Source organism: Lynx canadensis, chromosome D1 (genome assembly GCF_007474595.2).
Source record: "Lynx canadensis isolate LIC74 chromosome D1, mLynCan4.pri.v2, whole genome shotgun sequence".
NCBI lineage: Eukaryota > Metazoa > Chordata > Mammalia > Carnivora > Felidae > Lynx > Lynx canadensis.
Genome location: NC_044312.2, coordinates 39,639,365 through 39,663,692, shown reverse-complemented (window position 1 = coordinate 39,663,692; position 24,328 = coordinate 39,639,365). Strand labels below are relative to the sequence as shown.

The window sequence follows — 24,328 nt, the reverse complement described above, 5'->3', positions numbered from 1 at the left end:
ATGACCAAATGGAGAATTAGTGAGGTTTTACAATGTTGTTATAAACTTTATGATGTGAGTTGATTGTTTCATGTAGCCTCATAAAACAAGTTGGAGATGGCGGAGGGGGATTACATCACTCCCTCTGCCCTCCCATCAGAGATGAAGCTTTCTTTAGTGCTCAGGAACTTTCCTGATGGTCCACTCAGGCCAGCCCAGTTTCCAGATTTTAATATGTTCCTATAATAGGTGTGGAGAAAAAACGAGGAAGAAGGGAGGAAACCCATTAGCCCAACTTGTTGCATTCCCATTCCTGGCAAAGATGAATGACTAATGTCACAGCCGTGCACCAAAACTTACAGAAACAGGCCTGTTTGGCTTGGGTGCTAAATAAATAAGCCAGCTACACATTTCTTGGATGGCAGGCAAACGTTTTGTCATCATCGAACTCCCCTCATTGTTCGCGCTACTTACACAAGTTGTCAGTCTCTGTCCCAACCCCAAGCCACCTAAGGGGGAGGAGCTGGGCCTCGCTCATTCCTTATTTATAATTAGCTTCAAGTGAGGGGGAGGGACAGGCAGGGCTGCCTCCTGTGCAGGCTGCTTGCCTGAGTTACATCCACAAATGCCTCGGAAGCAGCAGGCTGACTGCGTCTTTCTCTTCACATTCCTGGGTCTGTCTGGGCTGGTTGGTGCAGTTACCAGAACATACCACATTGGGATTGTGGAAGAATACTGGAACTATGTGCCCCAAGGAAAGAACGTTATTACTGGGGAAAGCTTTTCAGAAGACAAGTGAGTAAAGTTGGGGTTCCCGTAGACTCCTAGGTTTGGCTTTTTTCTTGCCTCTGCATGGAGGTTATAGTCCTTGGGTGGTTATAATGGGGAGGGGTTGATCTAAACCAAGTGAAGGGGTTTTGTGTTGGTCTGGAGGGCCCTCACAAGGGAGGGTATGTAATGTCGACATTCTTAGCCCTACCTATTTGGTGAGCTGTCTATTCACAGCCTTCTCTGTGAAGCACTCGCTACACAACCAGGTGTTTTCAATAATGGCTCACTCTATAAAAGGACCATTTTCGCTGAGCACTACTAGGGACTTCCAGGGGGTTCTGGGCTCAGTATGTTAAAAAAAAAAATTAACAGCGACCCTTGGGATGAGCATTTGAGAACTTTTACGAATTCTTTACCGTTAAAACACAGTGTTTTCTAAGTTTTTATTTTTGGAATGAGGACTGGAGATAAGTAAACTATGCCATAGGTAGTTCTGTTTTGTTTTTCTTTTGCAACATTTAAAAGAGGGGCTGGGGCGCCTGGGTGGCTCAGTCGGTTGAGCGTCCGACTTCGGCTCAGGTCACGATCTCACGGTCTGTGAGTTCGAGCCCCACATCGGGCTCTGGGCTGATGGCTCAGAGCCTGGAGCCTGCTTCCGATTCTCTCTCTCTCTGACCCTCCCTCGTTCATGCTCTGTCTCTCTCTGTCCCAAAAATAAATAAAAAAAAATTTTTTTTAAAGAGGGGCAGTTACAATAGATTTGGCTGGTATTTTAAGAGTTTCCCTGAGGCTTTTAGAAATGGCTTTTTCACTGGTGAAAGGTTTGTTACAGTCACCTCAGGGAAATATTCTAGTCCCCAGGCCTGTGGCATAGCTGGGTAAGATGGTATCAGAGTGTTGTATTTCTCTGCTTTTTAATTTTTTTTGCAGAAAATAGCCCTCGCCCTTCCTCTCTCTCTCGGGGTCCAGTGTCTTGTATCTCTTATTTGTTCCCCGGAGCTCCCTCTGAAATTAGCTCCTGGCTTTAGAAGCTGTAATTCATACTTTCAACTTCGTGGTTCTTAGAACATCTTATGAAATGTTCTGGCAACCACTGTTGGATATACAGACATACTGGCTTCTTTCTGATAGGCAGAGCTCAGTATGCTCAACATCCAAGTTCTACTTTCTAAGGATGAAGTTAGTCGCTAACATTCAGGAATACCATGGGGTCTCCCAGCAAGTCTTTAAGGGTTGAGGAAAGACCTCCCAACAAGGCTCCCAAGAAGTCCCCCTGCCTTGAGGAAAGACCAAAGAGCCAGTTGGCTTAGACACACATCTTCCGGGTTTTCTAACAACACAAAGATGGCCTAGTCATGTTTGGTTAGAGAAGGGTAAAACTCATGCCAGCCAGGCTGCCGAGAAAGGATCTTCCTAAAGCCTTGAACCAGGAAACTTAATGTCCAGGGGGCTGTTTCCACAGAGAGCTCTTGACTTCCTTCAATCTCATATCTGCTGACCATTGGTTGTGGTAGTGTTTACTGTGACAAATGGATGTGGGAGCGAGAGGTTACCCTAACTGCCAGTAACCTTTCCCAAAATAGAGCTCTGCTGTCCTCAAAAAGAACTCAATAGGAAATCGTCATTGTGAGCGGCTATTGAGCATGAGACTGTTCAAAACGTGTGCACGGAGAGTAGTGAATATAGTCTTTAAGCACGACGTGATATTGGATTGCCTTTCCACATGGTTGAGTAAAAAGCTTAGAAGTCTTTCTCCTAAAATGTCAGCAGAACTGTTTGTGAGCATTTATTCTGACTAAGGAATTTCACCAGAGACTGACTTTCTTTCTTTCTTTCTTTCTTTCTTTCTTTCTTTCTTTCTTTCTTCTAATTTATTTTTTTTTATTTTTTTTTTCAACGTTTATTTATTTTTGGGACAGAGAGAGACAGAGCACGAACGGGGGAGGGGCAGAGAGAGAGGGAGACACAGAATCGGAAACAGGCTCCAGGCTCTGAGCCATCAGCCCAGAGCCCGACACGGGGCTCGAACTCACGGACCGCGAGATCGTGACCTGGCTGAAGTCGGACGCTTAACCGACTGCGCCACCCAGGCGCCCCTCTTCTAATTTATTTTTGAGAGAGAGAGAGAAAGAGAGTACTAGTGGGGGAGGGGCAGAGAGAGAGGGAGACACAGAATCGGAAGCAGGCTCTGGGCTGGCAGCATAGAGCCCAATGCGGAGCTCGAACTCACAAACTGTGAGATCATGACCTGAGACGAAGACGGACGCTTAACCAACTGAGCCACCCAGGTGCCCCTCACCAGAGACTTTCAATTCATTATTGCTTGCAAATGTTATTATTCCCATTTTACAAACTGAGAACTGAGGTTCCGAGGTTAAGTATTGTTGGAGTTTACAGAGTGAAGGCAGCACCAAACTCAACATTGCTCCAGAGCTCGTATTTTTTTTTTTTTTTTTTTTTTTTTTTTTACCATACAACCTGCTTCTTGGTAAAGGTAATCCTCTCCCGCTGAATTAAACTCAGCTTTGATGGCAGCCGGGGATTCCAGCAGAAGGAACTTTCTAGAAAGTCCCAATTCTTACCAAAGGTAGGTTTAGTCCCATGGGTTACTCTTCCCAGAGAGATATTGTGGCCAAACCGGTTACCTGGGTTCATTCAAAAACCCAAAGTACTTTAAATACCCAAATACTGCAATGCTATTTCCACGAAAGCGGAGTGCGGGAAGACGTTAGGGACTCTGTTGATCATTTCAGCCAGGAGATGGTGCTTTGAAGAACATACCATAAAGTGTTTGAAAATAATTATGGTGAAAAAGAAAAAAGATAAGGCATGGCTAAGTCATGGTTCGGTATCAGTTTAGAGTGGGGTGGTTTAACAAATGCTGTGGCCCCCCAGGAGAGGACTCTTGCCCTTCAGGCACAGCTGGCTTTCTAGACGTCATGCCGAAGTCCCCAGATATTTCCTTCTCATGGGTAAAGGGGTGGTGTTTGTGCAGGGCGGCTTCCTGATGCTTAAGGGGGAGCCTGGGTTACACAGTGTATACCGGCTTTTATTAGCAATCGTGTCCAGAGGCCACCGGTGTGACAGGTGGCCCAGGGCAAGCCCCTGAGAGGGAACACTTGGAGTGGGCTGCTGACTCTTGCTTGAAGAACACAGGACACATGTCATGATTCACCTGTGTCACAGCTGCCACAGGTGTCACGTGTGAAGATGCCACAATTGTGGGACATAGGGAGTTCAGTACGCGTATTCTATTTTGTGCCATTTCCCCAGAAGCAAGGAGTCATCTTGGATACTGTGACCATGCCTCTCACTCAGCCTCCTGCACTTTTGAGGACAGTCTGCTGTTGAAGATATTCAGATCCAGACAAATGCCTGATATTTAGGGGTCCAGGAGAGCCAGGGGTCTAGGTCCCACTTTGAGTGGAAGGATTCTGACATAGGCATCAGGAGACCTCACTTCCAGTCCTTGCTCTGCCCCCAACTTGCTGTGAAACCTTGAACATCTCACATCATCTCTCTGAACATCAATTTCCCTAATTTGTATAACCAGGTAGTTGAACTATAATCCCTAAAATCACTTGAGAAGCGTAATTGTAAGGAATCAAAAATAATTTTTGAAACCGAATGAGAAACATCTTACTTGGCTCACTGGTTCTAGAAAGATTTTCCCAATGGTGAAAGAGAGAAGATTTGCATACATTCAGTCTAGGAATCAGAGTTGGAGAAGGTCTGAGAGTGCGGATGTGTGACAAATTTTGAAATATTCTATATTTTTCTTTCTCTATCTATTTTCCCCCTGTTCTTTAAGAACTATCTCCACTTTTTTATGCAAAAATATTTCCCTGCAACCCTGGCTTATTCTGATCTGTTTCCTTCCTCACCGTTCACGGAGCTTGGCGTCTTTCTTAAGCCTGGGACACAGCGTTTTCTTCTCCCTGCATTGCTGTGTGGGTGTTTGAGGTACACTGGTCCCCTCTGCAGCTGAAAGAAAAGTGCCACGATGGCAGAGAGGAAGGCCTAGAGTATATGTAATAATGCCCCTCACCCACACAGAGCTTCGCTGGTGACAGTGGTATATGGAGGACTGAACACAAGGCTATTCCTTTGGAATCATTAAAGCAAAAACTAACCCCTTTGTCAATTTAGTTATTGGGTTGCTTGATCTTTGATTACGAGGATGGGGAAAATTAGGGGGATAGAATGGTGAGTGCCAAAGTTTCAGTGATGTGAAAAAAGCTTGGAAACCAAAATTAGGCAGCGCCAAGAGCCTAATAAATCCTGATTCATAAGGATAAAATAGGGAATACACTGACATCATTTTTTCCAAGACTCCATAGAAGTCAGATGGTACAATTTCACTTCCCTTCTTGATACCTCTCCTTAATCATAGAGTTCAGAAATACAACAGAGACTGTAGGCACTAATATTTCCTAGAAAGCACAAAATTTAGGAGTTATATTCTATTTAGAAATATTTTATCCAGATGAATATATTTCCCCTGTTCCCCTTTGGGCCTAATGGGGACACCGGGCTCCTTTGATTTGCCTGGGGATGGTGTCAGCATTTGATCCATTCGTGCCCGTCCTGTTCGGGCTCATAAAGCGCTTAATTAAGGTGTACCTGTGCTTCGGTGGTAAAGCCTTGTCTTTAATGGAACCAGAGTGGGGTCACCTTATTTAAAGCTGCAATTCTCACCAAAGACCTCATTAGGCAACCAACACACATGAAGGATTTTTCTTCCCAGTAACGTGGGGGTTTTCATGGGTGCTAACTCACAGGCAGAACCCATCCTTGGCCATGAATGAGGCTGACCACTGCTCAAACCCCATCCAAGTTAGTTAGCCTATAGTGCAATAATGATTTCAGGAGCAGATTTCAGTGATTCATCCTCTACATATAACACCCAGGGCTCATCCCAACAAGTGTCCTCCTTAATGCCCCTCACCCATTTAGCCCATCCCTCCACCCACAACCCCTCCAGCAACCCTCAGTTGGTTCTGTATATTGAAGAGTCTCTTATGTTTTGCCTCCTGCCTGTTTTTATATTATTTTTGCTTCCCTTGTGTTCATCTGTTTTGTATCTTAAATTCCATGTGAGTGAAGCCATATGATACTTGTCTCTCTCTGATTGACCGATTTCGCTTAGCATAATACACTTTAGTTCCATCCACGTTGTTGTAAATGGCAAGATTTCATTCTTTTTGATTGCCGAGTAGTACTCCATTGTATATAGATACCACATCTTCTTTATCCATTCATCTGTCGATGGACATTTGCGCTCCTTCCATACTTTGGCTATTGTTGATAGTGCTGCTATAAACATTAGAATGCATGTGCCCCTTCGAAACAGCACGCCCGTATCCCTTAGATAAATACCTAGTAGTGTAATTGCTGCATCATAGGGTAGTTCCATTTTCAACTTTCTGAGGAACCTCCATGCTGTTTTCCAGAGTGGCTGCACCAGTTTGCATTCCCACCAGCAGTGCAAAAGAGATCCTCTTTCTCCATATCCTCGCCAGCATCTGTTGTTGCCTGAGTTATTAATGTTGGTCATCCTGACAGGTGTGAGGTGGTATCTCATTGCGGTTTTGATTTGTATTTCTCTGATGATGAGTGATGTCAAACATTTTTTCATGCGTCTGTTAGCCGTCTGGATAACCCACGATCCAGCATGTGACTTGATTCCTTAAGGTAGTTCATGGTCACAGTATGGCTGCTGGAACTCCAGCCCTCATGTCTATGTTCCAGGAAGGAAGAGAGGAAGGGAAAAGGTAAAGAGGGCACAATTCCTGCTGCATTATCCTATTAGCCCTTTAAAGGGCTCTCATGGAAACTCCAGACAGTCAGTTCTATGTACATCTCACTGGATACCCAAAGCCACAAAGGGGGCTCATAAATACAGGCTTTTAGTTTCGTGTTTTTCTTTCTGAGTGAAAGCAGACTTTGATTCTGTTACTCAGAAGGAGGGGAGCATAAACATTGCAAGGCAGCAGGCAGTCCCTGCCAACCTTCCCTTACCCCATTTCTCCCTGTTTCCTTCCCATCCATCACAAACACCCTCTTGGTCCCCCTCTGCCTTTTCCCGCCTCCAGATAGGGGGTGGTTCCAAGGCCTGGTTAGTGGGATTTAAGAGAACTCACAGACAATATAGTTGCTAACCGTCACTGCACCCTCACTAGGTTCCAGGCATTATCATAAAAGGTTTTTATGCCATGCAGTGGGGTGACAGATGTCCTGTCTCAGGTCAGGGGGACCAGGAGTCCCAGGGTGGGTTTCCCTAGCCAAGTGTAGTCCAGCAGTGGTCTAACAGAGATGCCAAGGCAGCCTGGCTGGCTGAGGAAGTGTGCTCCGGCATCACCTGACAAGCTTACAGTTCTTGTTTCAGAGTAAGTATCTGAATCTCTCGTTGCCTCAACATGCTCATCAGTAAAATGGGGATAATGATAGCACTTGCTTTGGGGGCATGCGAGTTCCCTGTGGCTGCCGTAACAAATTATCACAAACTAGGTGGCTTAAAACAACAGAAACGTATTCTATCCTACTTCTGGAGGCAGAAGTCTGAAATAAAGACGTTGGCAGGGACACGCTCCCTCTGGAGGCTTAAAAGAGAATCCATTTACTGACTTTTCCAGCTTCTGGTAGGAGCTGCTGGCGATCCTTGGTTGTGCCGAGGTGCCATGGCTCCGGCTTCTGCCTCCCTTTTCCTATCACTTTCTCTATGTGTGTCTCATCTTTCTCCTCACCTCAAAATCCTTAACTTGATCACATCTGCAAAGCCTCTTTTTCCGAATAAGGGAATCAGGGCTGGGACTTGTCTCTGGAAGCCATTATCAGCCCACTCTGGGGGGGAGGCGATCAGGAGGCTCAGATGACATGGGACCCGTGAACGTGCTCAGAAGCGGTGCCTGGCACTGTGGGTCTGCGTGCAAGAAATGCTAGCCATCATGGTAGCTCTCCTATCTTGAGGGGTCTCTGGAGAGCAGGAGTTTTGTGGGAAAGAGACTGAAAACGGTCACGTTTCCCTCTTTCTAATTAGAGCTTTGCCATAACTCCCACCGACTGAGCACCCCCCTCTCCCAGATCCTCTGCAGGGGGCTCCATGTCGCCTCCTTTTCTCCTCATGATGGCTCTGTCATGGTCACCAGTTTTCAGCCAAGGAAACCGGGGTTCAGAGAAGTTGCTTCCCCAAGATCTCACAGCATCAGTTAGGGACGCTGGGATTCAAGTCTCCTCTCTTTTCCCTTTACTGCAGAAATCTGTTTTTAGCCCACCTGTGTGTGTTCTGAGGGGCTTCTGGGGACATGAAGTGGGAGAAGGAAGAACTCAGGACTTGAGTGGTGCCAGGGGAACCAGGGTGAGAGACTGTGTAGAGGAACGCATTGATTGGATGGCTTAAAATACATTAATTAGGGAGGGCGTGGCTGCACCCAAGTGTGAATGCGCATAGTCACCATCATCACCCTTCCTTTGCCAAGTAGCACTTGCCCCAATCTGGTCCTGTTTTCTCAATGTCCCTTCTCAAGCTCAGGCAACAACGTTGCTCGTCCTTCTTGGGACCATCATGGTCTCTCGCATGTTTGCTCTGACCACACCCCCTGCTGCTGCTCTGACCACAACCCCCCCCTTCACCCCATCTTCCCTCCACACACTCACACCTGCAGGGTCTATGTGGTGCAGCTGTCAATATAGAAAACTGGGTGTTGCTATTTACTCTCCTGTCTACGTTTTGGCTTCCCAGCCAGATGGTAAATCTCTTGAATGCAGAGACTGACATTCACACATCTTTGCCCCAGTTTCTAGTGTAGTGTCCCATTTAAAACGGAGGTTTATGGGGCGCCTGGGTGGCTCAGTCGGTTGAGCGTCCGACTTCAGCTCGGGTCACGATCTCGCGGTCCATGAGTTCTAGCCCCGTGTCGGGCTCTGGGCTGATGGCTCGGAGCCTGGAGCCTGCTTCCGATTCTGTGTCTCCCTCTCTCTCTGCCCCTCCCCCGTTCATGCTCTGTCTCTCTCTGTCTCAAAAATAAACAAAAAACGTTAAAAAAAATAAAAAAAAAATAAAATGGAGGTTTAACAATTGCTCAGTAGTTGAATGGATGGGGGAAAAAATCTGACTGAAAGATCCAGGTTGTCAGGGACAGAGGTGCTGGTGAGGTACACATATGCTGTGAGCTACCAACTCCTCAGAATCTAACCTGGAAGCCCATCTCTGCACCGGTTAGATGGTTCTCGAAGTCAGGTTCCTTCTCACAGTGGTTAATCTCACCTGCTCCTGGAAGGCGTCTCCCTTCACGGTATTACCTGTGGCCTTGGCAATGTCAATGTTCTATATGCTCATTTTGTCTTTCAAGCAGTTGCTCATGAGAAATTTTCCAGCCTGACTGGATTTTTCCACAGCATAAAATACATACCTCCTCAGTTTGAGTCAAAACGTCAGAATGTTGGTTAGGGATGAGCCTGAGCGGTAGTGATTGCTCAGTCCCTCACAGTAGGGCCATCCTGCGGCTCCACTGTAAATCATATAAAGTCCACGAGCACAGACGTTCCAACTAGTGCTCTCCAGCTGTGTCAGAGGCCGCTTTCTGTGGACGGCTTCCTTGAGGTCACCTTCTTTTGTTTCTCGGGCAAGGGTTGCACCTTCCCAGACTCATGCGTGATGGAGCTTCTGTCCCACTGTTACGAATGTATAATGCGTTCTTAGCAGCAACTTGCTGCGGAGCCATTAAAAAGACTGATTTCACTGACTTTCATCTCTCCCTATTTTCTCCTCTTTGGCTGGTTCCTATGGTTTCAAACAGTTCTTATGTTCTAGTTTCAAATAGCTGCTATGGTTTTTGTTTTGTACTGGGTACTACGGAGACGTGATTTCCCAACTTGTCTGCACATTCAGAACTGCATGGGTTAGAATAGGACAGGTTGTGCCATAGCAACAAACAGCCCCCGGATCTCAGGGGCTTAACCCCACAGAGGCACATTTCTTACCCACTCGGCTTCATACAGGGCCATATGGCCCCAGGACAACTGTCCTCCTGGGACAAGTAATAAGCGGGGCTGCATGGATCTCGAGGCTTCCTTATCTTCACTGTAAGCTTTTCCTACAGCAGAGGAAGTGAGGGGGTATTGCAATGGCAATTAAATGCCCCGGCCCAGAAATGACACATGTCACTTCCACTCACAGCCATTTGCCAAAATCGCGTGGCCCCACCTATCCGCAAAGGCTCTTTGCTCTCCCCTTCTGCTGGGAGGAAAGAAGAATCAGAATGGGTAAGCACTGGAAAGTTCCGCCGTAAGAATCGTTCGGTGAACTTAGGAAAAATAAAGATGCCACGCCAGAAAGTGTGATTCAGTTGCCCTGAAGTGGGGCCTGGGGGCCCGAGTTTTTGGCAAACGTCCCAGATAATTCTGAGACAGCTGATACATGGCTGGACATCGGGGAACTACTGCTTTAGAAAACCTGATCCTGTCTCAGGGTGACTATCGGCTCCCTATGTGGGAAGACTGACACGTCCAGGAATGTGCAAAGCGAGTCAATACATACAAGTCAGTGCTAAAATATGCAGCATATGTAATAGGTACTGTGGGAAGTCAACAAACATTCGCCCTCCTTCCGATACGCTTGCCTCTTGTTTGGGTGGCTCCCCCGGACAACTCGCGCCTGCTCAGGAACTCTTGCTCAGCACGCATTTGCGTGTGTGAGAGCGCGCATGCGTGCCCGCGCAGGCTGGGAGCCAAGAGTAGAGAAGCGGGGAGAATCAGACGTCCTTCTTTCCCTGCAGACCCTGCTGGAGAGACAGGGCCCTCCCTATGAACGACCTTTTTATAGCCTTTTCCCCAACAGGCTGAGCCTACAGAGGACGCCAGTGATTCCATATCTAATTCTTCCTCTGTCGTTGCCTTCCTGGGTGGTCCAGTGTCAGCTATAAAGCCAGGTAACTCTCCTACTCTGGGGCCAATTAGCCAGCCTGAGGATGACTCCGTTCTCCCCTGCTTCCTCCTCCTCCTCCTCCTCCTCCTCCTCCTCCTCCTCCTCCCCCTCCTGAACAGCCTATTCAGTTAGGACTTGTATTCAGCTGCTGGTTAACAGAAGCCCGAAAAACGCTCAAATGTATTTTTTGGTTTACTCAAGAGAAAGCCAGAGGTTGGCAATCTTCAGGGTCCCAGATGCCTTTGGGTTTTCACTTGCCCTTCTGTAGGGCGTGACCTTCTTCCCCATTCTGTCAAGATGGCTGCCGAAGCTCGTCATCGTATCTTCATTTCAGGCATGAGAAAGGGGAAGGGCAAACAACTGCGAGGGTCTGCGCCAGAGGAGTCCAGAAGAAGTCTCATAGAATGACACATGCGTACATCTCATTGGCTAGAACTGTGTCACATGACCATTCAAGCTGCAAGTGAGGCTGGGAAATCTAAGGGCTCCTATCCCCAAAGCCCCAGTGTCAGGCGCCCGGACTTTTTATCGTATTCCCCTGCACAGGGAAATAGGCTTCTGCCTCACGGAACAGAAGAGGGTTGAACGCCTGCTTAGGGGCAGACACACACAGGCTCGGTAGATACACAGAAGACCAAGTGTCTACACACGGGGTCTGTGCCCAAGTTCTCGGTCTCGATGCCTGAACGAGGACTTGTCAAGCCAGAGAGGTTGGGCAGTGACTGCCTTCCCTCCAACTCAGGCTGCAGGCGCTGTGCTCCCTGCTCAGGGCGCCATTCCCCCCCACCCCCCTGCCGCCAGTGGAGGAGAACTCACTCGAACAACACCCCTTGTGGTGGCAGCTATGTTTTCAGAGGGAGAAGCCACATGAGAAGAGAAGTTTGGCCCCTCAGTTGCCTAACAGCCTGGACCCTCTCTTCTAAATAAGATGTGAGCTTGTTTTTTTTATTAAAGTTTTTTTTTTTAATTTTTCTTATGTTTATTTATTCTTGAGACAGAGACAGAGCGCGAACAGGGGAGGGGCAGAGAGAGAGGGAGACACAGAATCTGAAACAGGCTCCAGGCTCTGAGCTGTCAGCACAGAGCCCGACGTGGGGCTCGAACCCACGAACTGTGAGATCATGACCTGAGCCGAAGTCGGACGCTCAACCGACTGAGCCACCCAGATGCTCCGATGTGAGCTTGTTTTTATTATGAAAGTAAATAAAAGGTATAGAGTCAAACACGCCCAAGTACCGAAGAGGGTGAGTAAACTCATTCCTTCCCACTCCTGCCTGTGGCCTCAGCCCGTGGCCCAGCAGTTACACTTTTATGGTTTCCGTGGCCACTTTCCAAATGTTTTCTGTGCATATGTGTAAATGTGTATATTGTTTAAAAAAAACACAGAAATGGGATCATACTTTACGTGCTGATCTGCAATTTGCTTTTTTCATGTAGTATCTTGGAGACTGTGCCATATTGCCCCCTGTAGAACCTCCTCATTCTGTTGTCTGGCCATGTGGTCTGAATATGCCATAGTGTATTTAACCAGTCACCAGTTGAAGAACATTTTGGTCTTTCCAGGCTTTTGCTACCAAAATCACTGTGGTAATACTCCAATCCTTTTGTCAGGATTCCTACCTTGTTAGTCCCATTATTTAGGTGCTGAACCTGGCAGGTTGGGGACAAAGAGCCTTTGCTGTCTCTGGGAAGACTAGTCCCCTGGTCCCTGGCTCCTCGAAGGGGAGCCTAAATCCATGGGTTTCCCCTCTGTCCTAGGGACTTCCCACCTACTGACTCCACACTAAGGGCAGGGCAGGGTTGACACATGTGGGTGCCTGGCCAGGCTAGTAATCTGGTGCTCTGGGAACATAAATAATATTGGGGCTCCTTCAACAGATACTTGCTCAACTCTTATTTGGAGGCAAGGCTGAGTGCCGAGGAGAGAGGAAGGTGGCCTGGTGGTGGCAGTTCATACCATCCCCTTGGTCACCAGAAGAAGGAACCCACTCTCCAGGTCACTGGAGCAATCCTTCTCGGAAGGGATTTCGGTGACCACCCACTACTACGTGCACACATCCCCGGGGGGCTCCTTCCTTCCACCTCACAAACCCCATCTGATGCAGCTGATTCTTTCTGACCATATACAGTACTCACCACCCAGAGAAGTTCTAGAAGTTGCAATTCTCTCCACTTCCAATGTCATTTCCAGTTAATTTTATCCCTCTGGCAATGCCTTCAGCTCTACAGTGATGTGGCAATGCCCTTTAGAGCTGAGGCCTAGCTGCTCCACCCCTTAATTTGGCTTGGCTGAGAACTCTGGGCAGTTCCCTTCTTCCAAGGCCAAGACCAGCCTCTTTAAAAGGGGCTTTATTGGGGTGCCTGGGTGGTTCAGTCGGTTAATCGTCTGACTTCAGCTCAGGTCATGAACTCATGTTTCGTGAGTTCAAGCCCCTTGCCAGACTCTATGCTGACAGCTCAGAGCCTGGAGCCTGCTTCAGATTCTACGCCTCCCTCATTCTCTGTCCTTCCCCTGCTCACACTCTGTCTCTGTCTCTGTCTTTCTCTCTCTCTCAAAAGTAAATAAAGATTTTGAAAAATTTTATAAAGAAAAGAAAAAGGAGGGCTTTATTGCTGACAGGTGTGACCATGGTCTGTGATCTGGAGTAAACTGGATGTCCTAGCTGGTTAGAACAAGGAAGTAATGACGCTGTGAAGAAAATGCTATTTATTTATTTATTTACTTATTTGAGTCAGTGGGGTGGGGGCGGGGGAGGAGATGGGCAGAGAGAGAGAGAGAGAGAGAGAGAGAGAGAGACAATCCCATGGGGCTCAATCCCATGACCCTAAGATCATGATCTGAACTGAAATCAAGGGTCAGATGCTCAACTGACTGAGCCACCCAGACGCCCCAAGAAATTGCTTTTAATCTGACTGGAAAACCATGCTATGTTCTGTTTAAATGCTTTTGTTTTAAATTTTGTTGTGCTGTAAGGGTCTGCTTATACATTCCAAAAAAGTAAGATGGCTGTTTGTCAGTAGGTCCTTAGGAGAAAGAAAACAGTCTTTTGAGGACAGGTCAGCAAACCAAATCTCATAAGGTCACAGGTTGGATTTCAGAGCTATTCACTGGATATTTTCTGGTGTCCACAAACTCTGCCCTGGACCCAGCCATTATTGGATAGAATGTATTATGTATTTTGGCTGCAAAGGGACCTGAGAAACAAACAATGAGGAGCTCATTCCCTCACTATTGCTACTACGAGAGAACAACTCGGTGTGTGTTCTGCCAGTAGTGACAGAATTCTGTCATCCAGTTGTAGAGAAGGCCACACCCGAAGACCCCAAAGTATCCCGTTACCTGGCAGTCTGTGTAGAGCAAAGAGAGCATCCAAGCATGCCTCCAACCCCACATCCACGGTACACATCCCGAGGGGTTCATTCTTCCGCCTGCTTGAACTCAACCTTGACTTTTTCCCCTAAGCAGTCACTACCAATCAATCAGATTTGGTGCACAAGTTAAAACCTATCTGCCATCCCTGGCCTGGAGAATACTCAAAGTCAAGTATGGCCACATACCCTTTTCTGCAAATGTAGTTTGCAAAATTATCCCAGTTTTAATCTGCCAATGTGGGGGCAAATTCAAGGCTTTTCTTTTTCTTTATTCCAAAGCCACTAAGCACCAACGCTTCTTAGGCAATTACTAAGCATTACGATAAAAAAAAGGTATTTGATGGATTTTTGTCTTCAATTAGCTCACAAACCATAGATGTACGTATCTTACCGTGACACATTTTTGGCAAGTGTGTGATTCGTGCATGAACAGAGCACTGTGCGTGTCCAGAAGGGGAAAGGAGGAAGAGTTGCAACTGATTTGGAAGGGTGCTTGACAGGTCGAGAGTAGGGAATAACATCCAGACGCGGGGAAAGAATGTGTGCAAGTCTTGGAATGCTGGAAAGGATACGGTGCATTTTGAGGAGGCTGAACGTGAGGCCTGGCAGAAGTGTGAGGTCAGGGGAGGTAGGCGATGAGGAAATGAGGAAATGAGGCCGGGGAAGAAAGCTGGGCTGGATGTACCAAAGAACACTGCTCCTGCTTTGACTTGAGCCACTGGATCCCTGTCCCCTGCTTGACCCAGACACCCTCTCCTCCATCTACCTACACCCCTATCTGCTGCGCCATGGTGGGCTGGATGCCTGGCTGCTTGACACGCTGATATCTGGCCCCATCATCCTGAAGAGCCTGCGGGGTGGGCAAAGCTGCCATTCATACCTGAGACTGCCGGACAGCTTTGTGGTAGGAGCTGCTTGGGAGCTTCGTATCTGAGTCACTGGTTACAAACACTGGGTAATCTCTTTGAGGAAATGAGGACGGAACCCTGAAAATATCTTGTGTCTTTGGCTTTTTGATCTATAGTGCTTTCCCCGACCTTAATGAAGCAAACAAATCCATTAGTCAGTACTGAGACTCTCAGACCCGGTGTGACTCCAGCAACTCAATTGGTACTTAATCACATACTGCTGTATGTCGCTACCTAATTTTTCCATTAGGTCATACACTCTTTTGTATCCCTCCATAGCACATAGCAAGGTGCTGGGAACATGGTCAATACATACTTAGTGTTTGTTAAAAGAAAAAGTGAAGGGGAACGTGTTGAGCCCAAAGGGGCAAACGGACAGTGTGATTTTAGAGCATTTTGGTTTAGTTTGGTTGTGAATATTATTTGTGTCTTTTGGCTTGTCACTTACTCTCTTAGCCTCAGTTTCCTCAAAAGTAACTGAAAGATAATCTCACCATCTCTACAGAGTTTAGAGGGTTGTGTCCAACACCATATAAGAAATCATACACTCAAGTACTTTATGAACTGTTAAAATAAGCTATTAGGATTTCTCTTTTAATGTTAATTATAAAATATTTTCTTTCTTATTTTTAGACTTGCAACCTTATTTCTCGAAAGAGGGCCCAACAGGATAGGTAGTCTTTACAAAAAGGCTGTCTATAGACATTACACAGATGAGACCTATTCCACGGAGATCCCGAAACCTCCCTGGCTTGGATTCCTGGGCCCTATCTTGAGGGCTGAAGTGGGTGATGTGATTGTCATTCATTTAAAGAACTTTGCTTCCCGACCATACTCTTTGCATCCGCACGGCGTTTTCTACAACAAAGATTCAGAAGGTAAATCCAATCATTGGTGTCTTGTCTGTATTCCATAAATAAGGGAACTGTCCATTTCAGTTAAAAGGATCTAAGAGACAATGATCACACGTGTTCATTTGTCTTTTCCCATCTCCTCTCTCCCCATCTCTATCTGTTCCCCCTGATATAGAAGACATCAGCAACACTGTCAACCACCTTGACCTAAAGGACATCTATAGAACATCTCATCCACTGACTAAAGAATGCATCTTCACAAGAGCATATGGCACACTCCTCAGGGTAGACGATAGACTTAAAAGAAATCTAAATAAGTTTTAAAGAACTGATAGAATGCAAAGTATATTCTCCGATGGAATTAAATTTGATACAATCAATAAAAGAAATTTTGCAAATTCTTACAAATATTTGGAAATAAACAGTATACTTCTAAATAACCCATAGGTCAAAGAATAAATCACAAGATGGATTGTAAAATATTTTGAAGTGAATAAAAATGGAGATAAACCCTACCAAAATTTATGGTATACAGCTAAAGAAGTATTGAAAAGGAAATTTAGAGATTTTATCACTTATGTCAAGAGAAAAGAAAAGTCTCAAACCAATAACACAAGCTTCCACCTTAAGAAGCTAGAAAAGGAAGAGGAAACAAAACCTAAAGCCAGCAGAAAGAAGGGAATAATAAGGATTGGAGCAGAAATTCATGGAAGAAAAAAACAGAAAAATAATATAAAATACATTAAGCCAGAAGTTGGTTCCTTGAAAAAGATTAATACAATTGAGAAAACCTTATCTAGCCTGATGAAGAGAGCACAAATTACCAAAATCAGGAATGAAAGATAGGACATCACTGTGACCTTACAAAAATTAAAAGGATTGTAAAGGAGGATTATAAACAATCTAATGGCAAAATATTAGACAACTTAGATAAAATTGACAACTTCCTAGAAAGACAAAATTTACCCAAACTGACTTAAGAATAAATTAAAAATTTGAACAGACCTACAAGATGTAAAGAAATGGAATTAGCAATTAAAAATCTTCCCTCAAAGAAAAACCCAGGCTCAGATGGTTTCATTTCTAAATTCCATCAAATACTGTAATAATAGTAATAATGAGAATCCTTTACAAAATCTTTCAGGAAACAGAAGAATACTTCCAAATTCATCCTATGAGGCAAACATTATCTTGATGCTAAAGCCAGATACATACATCACAAGAAAACTACAGACCAATATTCCTCATGAATGTAGACACAAAAATTCTTTAAAAAATTTTAGCAAACTGACATCAACAACATATAAAGAGAATTATACACCGTGGCCAAATGGAATTTATCCTGTGATTGCAAGGTTGGTTTAATACTAAAAAATAAATGAGTGTAATACAACATATTAATAGAATAAAGGGCAAAAACCATATGATCATCTCAAAAGGTGCAGAAAGGCATTTAACAAAATCTAGTACTTATCAATTAAAAACTTCCAACTAGAAACAGATAGGAACTTCCTCATCCTGTTAAAGGTTATCTAAGAAAAACCCACAGGTAACATCATGGTTAATGGAAGGGATACTGAATGCTTTCTTCATAAGATTGTGAACAAGGGGAGAATGTCTGCTCTTACCACCATTATTAAATATTGTCCTGAAGATTCTAGCAAATGATAGACAGGTCTTCTAGCAACAAACTCAGTCTTTGTTTATCTAGAACGTCTTTACTTTCCCTTCCTTTTTTTAAAGGGATAGTTTTCTGGATAGGGTATTCTCAGCTGGCATTTCCCACCCCCTCACCCCAACACTTTGAGTTTGTTTTCCCACTGTCTTCTCATCTCCCAATATTCAGATGGGAAGTCAACTGTTAATCATGTTGATGCTCCCCTGTATGTGATGAGTCATTTTTCTCTTGTTTTTAACGTTTCATCTTTGCCTTTTTTTCCCTAACAATTTGACAACAATGTGTCTGTGTATGGATTCTTTGTATTTATTCTACTTGTGGTTCATTATGCTTCTTTGATGTGTAGATGAATGTTTTTCATCAAATTTGAAAAACTTCAGGCCATTATTTCTTAAGAACAGGTTTTTGTTTGTTTGTTTTTTGTTGTTTTGTTTTATTTTTGTTCTGTTTCGTTTTTTTCCTGTCCTCTTTTCTGTCTTTTCTCCTTTGGTGGACTACTACTATGCATATGTTAATACACTTGGTGTTGATCCACAGGCCTCTGAGGTTCTGTTTATTTTCTTCAATCTTTCCCTCCTCCTCTTTTTCAGACAGGATAATTCTGTTGATCTATCTTCCAGTTCATTGATTCTTTTGCCATCTTGAATCTGTTGTTGAGCCCCTCTAGTAAATGTTTTATATCATTTATTGTACTTTTCAATTTTCTATCTCCTTGAGGACGTTTTCCATTTGTTGAATCGTTTTGTCCTACTTCTATTTAATTATTTAAATATAGTTTCTTTTAATTGCTTGAACATTTTCATAATAGCTGCTTTAAAGTCCTTATCTGCTAAATTTAACATCTAGAGGCACTTAGAGATAGTTTCTATTGGCTGCTTTTTTCCCCTGAGAATGGGTCACACTTTCTTGTTTCTTTTATTTTGTTGTTGCTGTTGAAAACTGGAATTTTTTGAGAATATATTGAAGCAACTCTGGATTGGGATCCCTCCCTCATCCAAGGTTGTTTTTCGTGTTTGTTTGCTTTATTATTGAGTAACTTATCTGGACTAAATCTGTGATATCTGTCTTCCCTATAGCGTGAGGCCACCAAGGTTTCTGCTCTTTCTTTTTTCTTGTATTTATTTTTAAGGCTGGTTGCTAAGGGTCACCTCTACATCTGCTTAGCTTTGAAGTCAGAAAGTTATTGGACAGAGGTTGTGGTTAAGCATCAGTAAATCTTCAGTTCTCTTCCGTTGAAATTGTGGGTGGATAGAAAACCCATTCAAAGTTGTGATGGTTTTTGTCTGCCTTGGATTTTAGTTTTTGCTGGGCTCTTTGCTTCTCCTCTTTACGAGCACATAGCATTAGAGTCAGCCAGGAGTATGTGTATAAACATGTGCAACAATTTTTCAAGTGCAAACATTGCTGGGTACCTTGATTTGATTTCCAGAGCACTGAAATGGTCATTTTTCTCCATTTCTTTCAACTTTATGATTACTTTTGGGGGAGAGGATCAGCTATCTCACTCTCTTCTAATGAATTTTTCTCTTGGCTATAGTTGCACGCCTGCTAGTCTTTTTTTTTTTTTTCTTTAAGTTTATTTATTATTTTTTTTGAGAGAGAGAGAAAGACGGAAGAGCAGAGAGAGAGAGGTAAAGAGAGGATCCCAAGCAGACTTTTTTGTTGTCATCATGGAACTTGATGTGGAGCTCCAACTCATGAACTGTGAAATCATAACCTGAGCCAAAATCAAGAGTCAGACATTTAACTGATTGAGCCACCCAGGCGCCCTGCAAGCCTGGTAGTCTTGAAGTCCCTGCTCAGTTCAACTTAGTGTTTACTGTGAACTAGACCCAGTGCTGGATACTGGGGCTGTAAAAATGAGTAAATACACACTTGTTGCTTCCAAGATATTCATCTGGGGAGAGGTAGAGGATGAACTCAGAAGTAGGTAGGTGGGACTAACATTGATTAAGCAATTACTAATATGCCAATGCCTATGCTAGAGCTCTTACATGCATTATCTCACTTAATAATAGAATTAACTAGTGCTTTCTTGATCTCCATACGAATATAGTGAAGTATCAGGACTATTTACAAACAAATTTTATTTTTATCTTTTTAATTCAGAGAAGAATAAAGAAGGGGAAAATATCTTACATTCTGATTTCCTACATATCCACTAAAATGAGTTCAAAATAAAAAATTAAACAAAAAGTAGTATGTGAACATGGTTAGAAAATTTTAAGAGTGCAGAGAAGTATGAAAAGTAAAAATTCCTCCTACTTGTCTCTTACCTGAAAAATGATCGCTTTTAAAAATGTCTTACGGGGCACCTGGGTGGCTCAGTTGGTTAAGTGTCTGACTTGGGCTCAGGTCATGATCTCACGGTTTGTGAGTTTGAGGCCGGCATCGGGCTCCGTGCTGACAGCTCAGAGCCTGGAGCCTGCTTTAGATTCCATGTCTCATTCTCTCTCTGCCCACCCGCCCCCCCCCCCAACCCGCCCCAGCTTGTGCTCTGTCTCTCTCTGTCTCCCTCTGTCTCTCAAAAATAAATAAATGTAAAAAAAAATTTTTAATTAAAAAAATTAAAATGTCTTATAAATTTATCTTAGAAAATTTTCTATATATATATATATATTTGTGTGTGTGTGTGTGGTTATGTGTTTATTTGTACAAAAGAGATTATACTATCAGGCTGCTATGTATTTCCTGTTTTTCATTTTTCACTTCATCTTGGAGAGTTTCTCATATCATCACACATAGAAAGACCTCCTTTTAGCACTTGTGCAATATTCCATTGTGTGAATGGACCAGTTTGGTATTGATTACTTAGGTTGCTTTCCGTTTGGGGTTGATACCTGCACATTCCCCAATGAATATTCCAGTTCCAGTGTACAATATATTCCAGTGAGTTTTATTTGTTTTTTAATGTTCATTTATTTTTAAGAGAGAGACAGAGCGTGAGCAAGGGAGGGGCAGACAGAGAGGGAGACACAGAATCCAAAGCAGGCTCCAGGCTCTGAGCTGTCAGCACAGAGCCCAACGTAGGGCTTGAGCTCACAAACCAAGAGATCATGACCTGAGCCGAAGTCAGATGCTTAACGAATTGAGCCACCCAGGCACCCCTATTCCAGTGTATTTTCAAAAACATTTTCAAGGATATGTCAGGGGTAAATTCCTAAAAGTAAATTGCTGGTTATACTCATATTCCTTCTTTCCTTCCTTTCTGCTTTCCTTCCTTCCTTCCTTCCTTCCTTTTTCTTTCTTCCTTCCTTCCTTCCTCTTTCTTTCTTTCTTTCTTTCTTTCTTTCTTCTTTCTTCCTCTTGCTCTCTGTCTCTCTTTCTCTCCTTCTTTCTTTCTTCCTATGGGAACTGGCAAGTTGTCCTCCAAAAAATTGCACATTTACACTTCCACCATTTGTTTATGAGCTGGCCTGTTAACTCCTACAACTTCACCAGTCCTCAATATTCTCAAATCTGATGGGTGAAAACTTGTATATAATAATTTCTAAAAACTCACACAGTCTCAAGTGCATAAAACCAAATGAATGTTTTAAAAATACTCTTATATTGTTAATGTTACCACTGCTCAAAACCTTTGCCAAATCAAAATCCCTTCCTGGGGATAACCTTCAGAACAACTTAATAAGCTACCCCCTCCCAAATCACTTTTTACTTTATATTCATGGTTTATTTTGCATCCCAAATGATCTTCCTCATCTTGAGTGCTGACACCAAGGATTTGCTTGGGGACTCTAGCCCCTCCTTTCAATAATAGCCATCAACACCTCCCAGTGATAATAAGCAAAAAGAAAGCACGTTAAATAAATTGTGAATATACGAATCTCTGGAAAAATTTCTACTGATATTGATTTGTATCATATAATCAAAGCAAAATGGGTGCTCTCAGTTGAAGTTTCTAGACAAGTCCACAACCCTCCCATCCTCCCCCAGCTACTGACCCTCAGTAAATTCAGAAGCTTCCAAGCCATGCATTTTGTTCACAGGGTTTTGGTGTATGGTGTATACTCATGCCACTCATTCATTATTTCATTCAACAGATGTTTGATACTGAGCACCCACTATAACAAGCACTGAGGTACATCTTGCATATAAAATTATGAGCATAAATAAACTTGGTTTGCATGGAAATTACAGTCTAACATGAGAGACAAGTATCTATCAAACATTACAGGCACAATATTATCCATGTATAATTAAAAACATGGGCAAGTGCTATGAATAAATAATAGCTGCTATTTACTGAATGCTTACTATGTATGAGGGGCTGTGATAAATGTTTTGTAGATCATATGTCACGTAAGCCTCAACAACTCTATGCCATAAGGAGAATTATCATCCTCTTACGAATAAGAAGCTAAGATTCATAGAAGAGAAGGAAATTGCCTAAATCACAGCTAAGAAGTGAGAGAGATAAGATTTGTTTTCAGGCAGTCTAGCTTCAATGGCTGTGAACTTAATCACTGGCTATTCCGCCCTTCTCTTTATGTGAATGCATTTCAGAAAACTGACCTAGTCCAGCGAGTTCAGGATTGCAAGTTTGTTGAATGAATTGGTGAACAAATGAAAGAATGAAGAATGAACTTGGAGTGTGTCCACACCCATGTCCTTCTGGGCCCTTCATCTTCCAGCCTTCTTCTCAGTGCCGTCCAGTTCCTCCCCGTCCTTCCGGGCCCCTACCTGCTATCCAGGTGGTTATCAAACTAGTTTTAGCAGTGGACTTGCCTTCATTGAAAAATCTTGTGACATCTTAGTTTATATAACAGAGGAAGGGAACGCCATGCCCATTTGCCCCTACCTGCTCTGTGGTAGACCCCCACCCCCACCTAGCCGAGCCCAAAATTTCATTCAACACATCACTCTATTTTACTCTCCAGTTGCCCTATATGATAACGATTCCTATTCTGGTCTGCTAAACAGAACCGTAGGCTCTCTGGAGGAAAGATGAATGTCTTACTCTTCCTTCCTATCTTTTATGAGACCCCAAACAAGTGCTGAATCAGTAATAAGTGCCCAGGAATTTCATTATTTCCTCTGCCCTTTCTCCTTTCCTTCTTGAGGTGATGTTAAATGGAGTGGATTCAAATCTTCCTGATTGGTACAAGAGGACCATCAGAAGGGGTCCTTATGAACATTTATTGAGCGTCTGGTTTTGTTTTGTTGCTTTGTATACATTGTGTCATCTAGTTTTCACATTCCTATGGGGTCGATATCCCCATTCTAGTTCTCCTGATAGGAAACGAAGGCACTGAGAATTTAAGTAACTTGCCTCAATCCCACGGGAAATACATTTTAATTCATATGTGTTTGATTCCAAAGCTCCGGCCCCGTCCACTATAGCATGTGATCTCTGTATTTTAAGTACGTTTTATCTTTTCTTGGAAGGAGCTCTATACCCAGATGGAACATCTGGAAGGAATAAGGATGATGATATGGTTCCTCCTGGCAAAAACTACACCTATGTCTGGCCAGTGAGAGAAGAATATGCCCCTGCTCCAGCGGATGCCAACTGCCTGACCTGGGTGTACCATTCGCACATCGACGCTCCTAAGGACATCTGCTCTGGGTTAATTGGACCACTGCTAGTGTGCAAGGAAGGTAAAGAGAGCCCCCTCCAACACACACACACACACACACACACACACACACACACACACACAGAAGCCTATTCCCAGAGGTGTTGAAAAGTGTATCTAAATTTCAGGTCTTGTTTTGCCCACGTGCCTTGCTGCGTATGGAATGTGCCTTTTCTTCCAAGCTTTCTGTAGGATTCGGGAAATTCTTCTAACATAGAAGGTCAATCTGATGCCACAGCAGGGGCAATAATGCAGACTTCAAGCATCATAGCATTCTGAAACTTGCATGCTTTTCTTTTTCAAACAACAGGGACATTCCCTATTGAGAGCCATTCAGGCCACCCTGACCCCACACATAGGCAAGTGAAAAATGTAGCCCAGTGACCATGGGGGCTTTTGTTTTGTTATTTCAACTGCTTGATCATTTTGTGATTTTGTTCCCTATTGCTGTCAGTAAAGCTGACTCCCTTTAGGAGCAAGATTTTCAAGTCTCTGGTTGTGAAGACTTCTGTTTTATGACTTTTCTCTTCAGCTCTGTCATTTCTATTAAAATCCTTTGCTGCTTTCATGTTGTGGTTACTCCTGTACATGTAAATCTTGATGAACCTTTACACTTCCCTGGTACCATTGGCAAGAAACAAAACTCAACTTGATCTAATCCACTTTGAACTTTTTTCTCTACTCTTTTAAATGTCCCCGATAGGTATCCTGAATAAATATTCAGGAACAAGGACAGACGTGGACCGAGAGTTCATTATAATGTTTACTCTGGTGGATGAGAACCAAAGCTGGTACCTTGATGAAAATATCAGACATTTCTGCACTGACCCCGATTCAGTTGACAAAAAAGATGCTGTTTTCCAAAGAAGTAACAAAATGCATGGTGAGTATTTCCCGTGTTGTCACATATGTACCAAATGCCTTTTGTGTATCTGATACTATGAGGGATGCAAAAACACAGAAGTGTCTAACCTGGTTTTCTAGGATTTATAGCTCAGGGATAAGAGTGATTAGAAAGTGATATGAAACACAATACATGTCAGATCCTAAAACAATCTGAGAAGGGAGAAAGCGATAGTTATAAGCTAAATTGGGTATGACAAAGCTATGATATAGAAAATGGAAGGATTAATGTTCTAATTAGGAAAGAATCAGGAGGTGAGCCTAGAGAGGATGGATGGGTTTATACTGATGGGAGAAAGGAGAATGAATCATCATCATATAACAATCCTGTGGTTTGCAACCTTTTGCATTTATCCAGT

The 24,328-nt window shown here is 43.7% G+C and overlaps 1 protein-coding gene across 1 annotated transcript in view; it reads left to right on the top strand.

Moving 5' to 3' along the window:
• Positions 1 to 604: 604 nt before the first annotated feature.
• Positions 605 to 24,328, top strand: part of HEPHL1 (hephaestin like 1) — an 82,264-nt gene continuing 58,540 nt past the window's right edge. Inside the window, exons 1-4 of the mRNA XM_030333633.1 lie at positions 605 to 774; positions 15,589 to 15,833; positions 22,876 to 23,088; positions 23,770 to 23,949. Coding sequence (XP_030189493.1) covers positions 605 to 774; positions 15,589 to 15,833; positions 22,876 to 23,088; positions 23,770 to 23,949 — 808 coding nt within the window. The remainder of the gene's footprint in view (positions 775 to 15,588; positions 15,834 to 22,875; positions 23,089 to 23,769; positions 23,950 to 24,328) is intronic.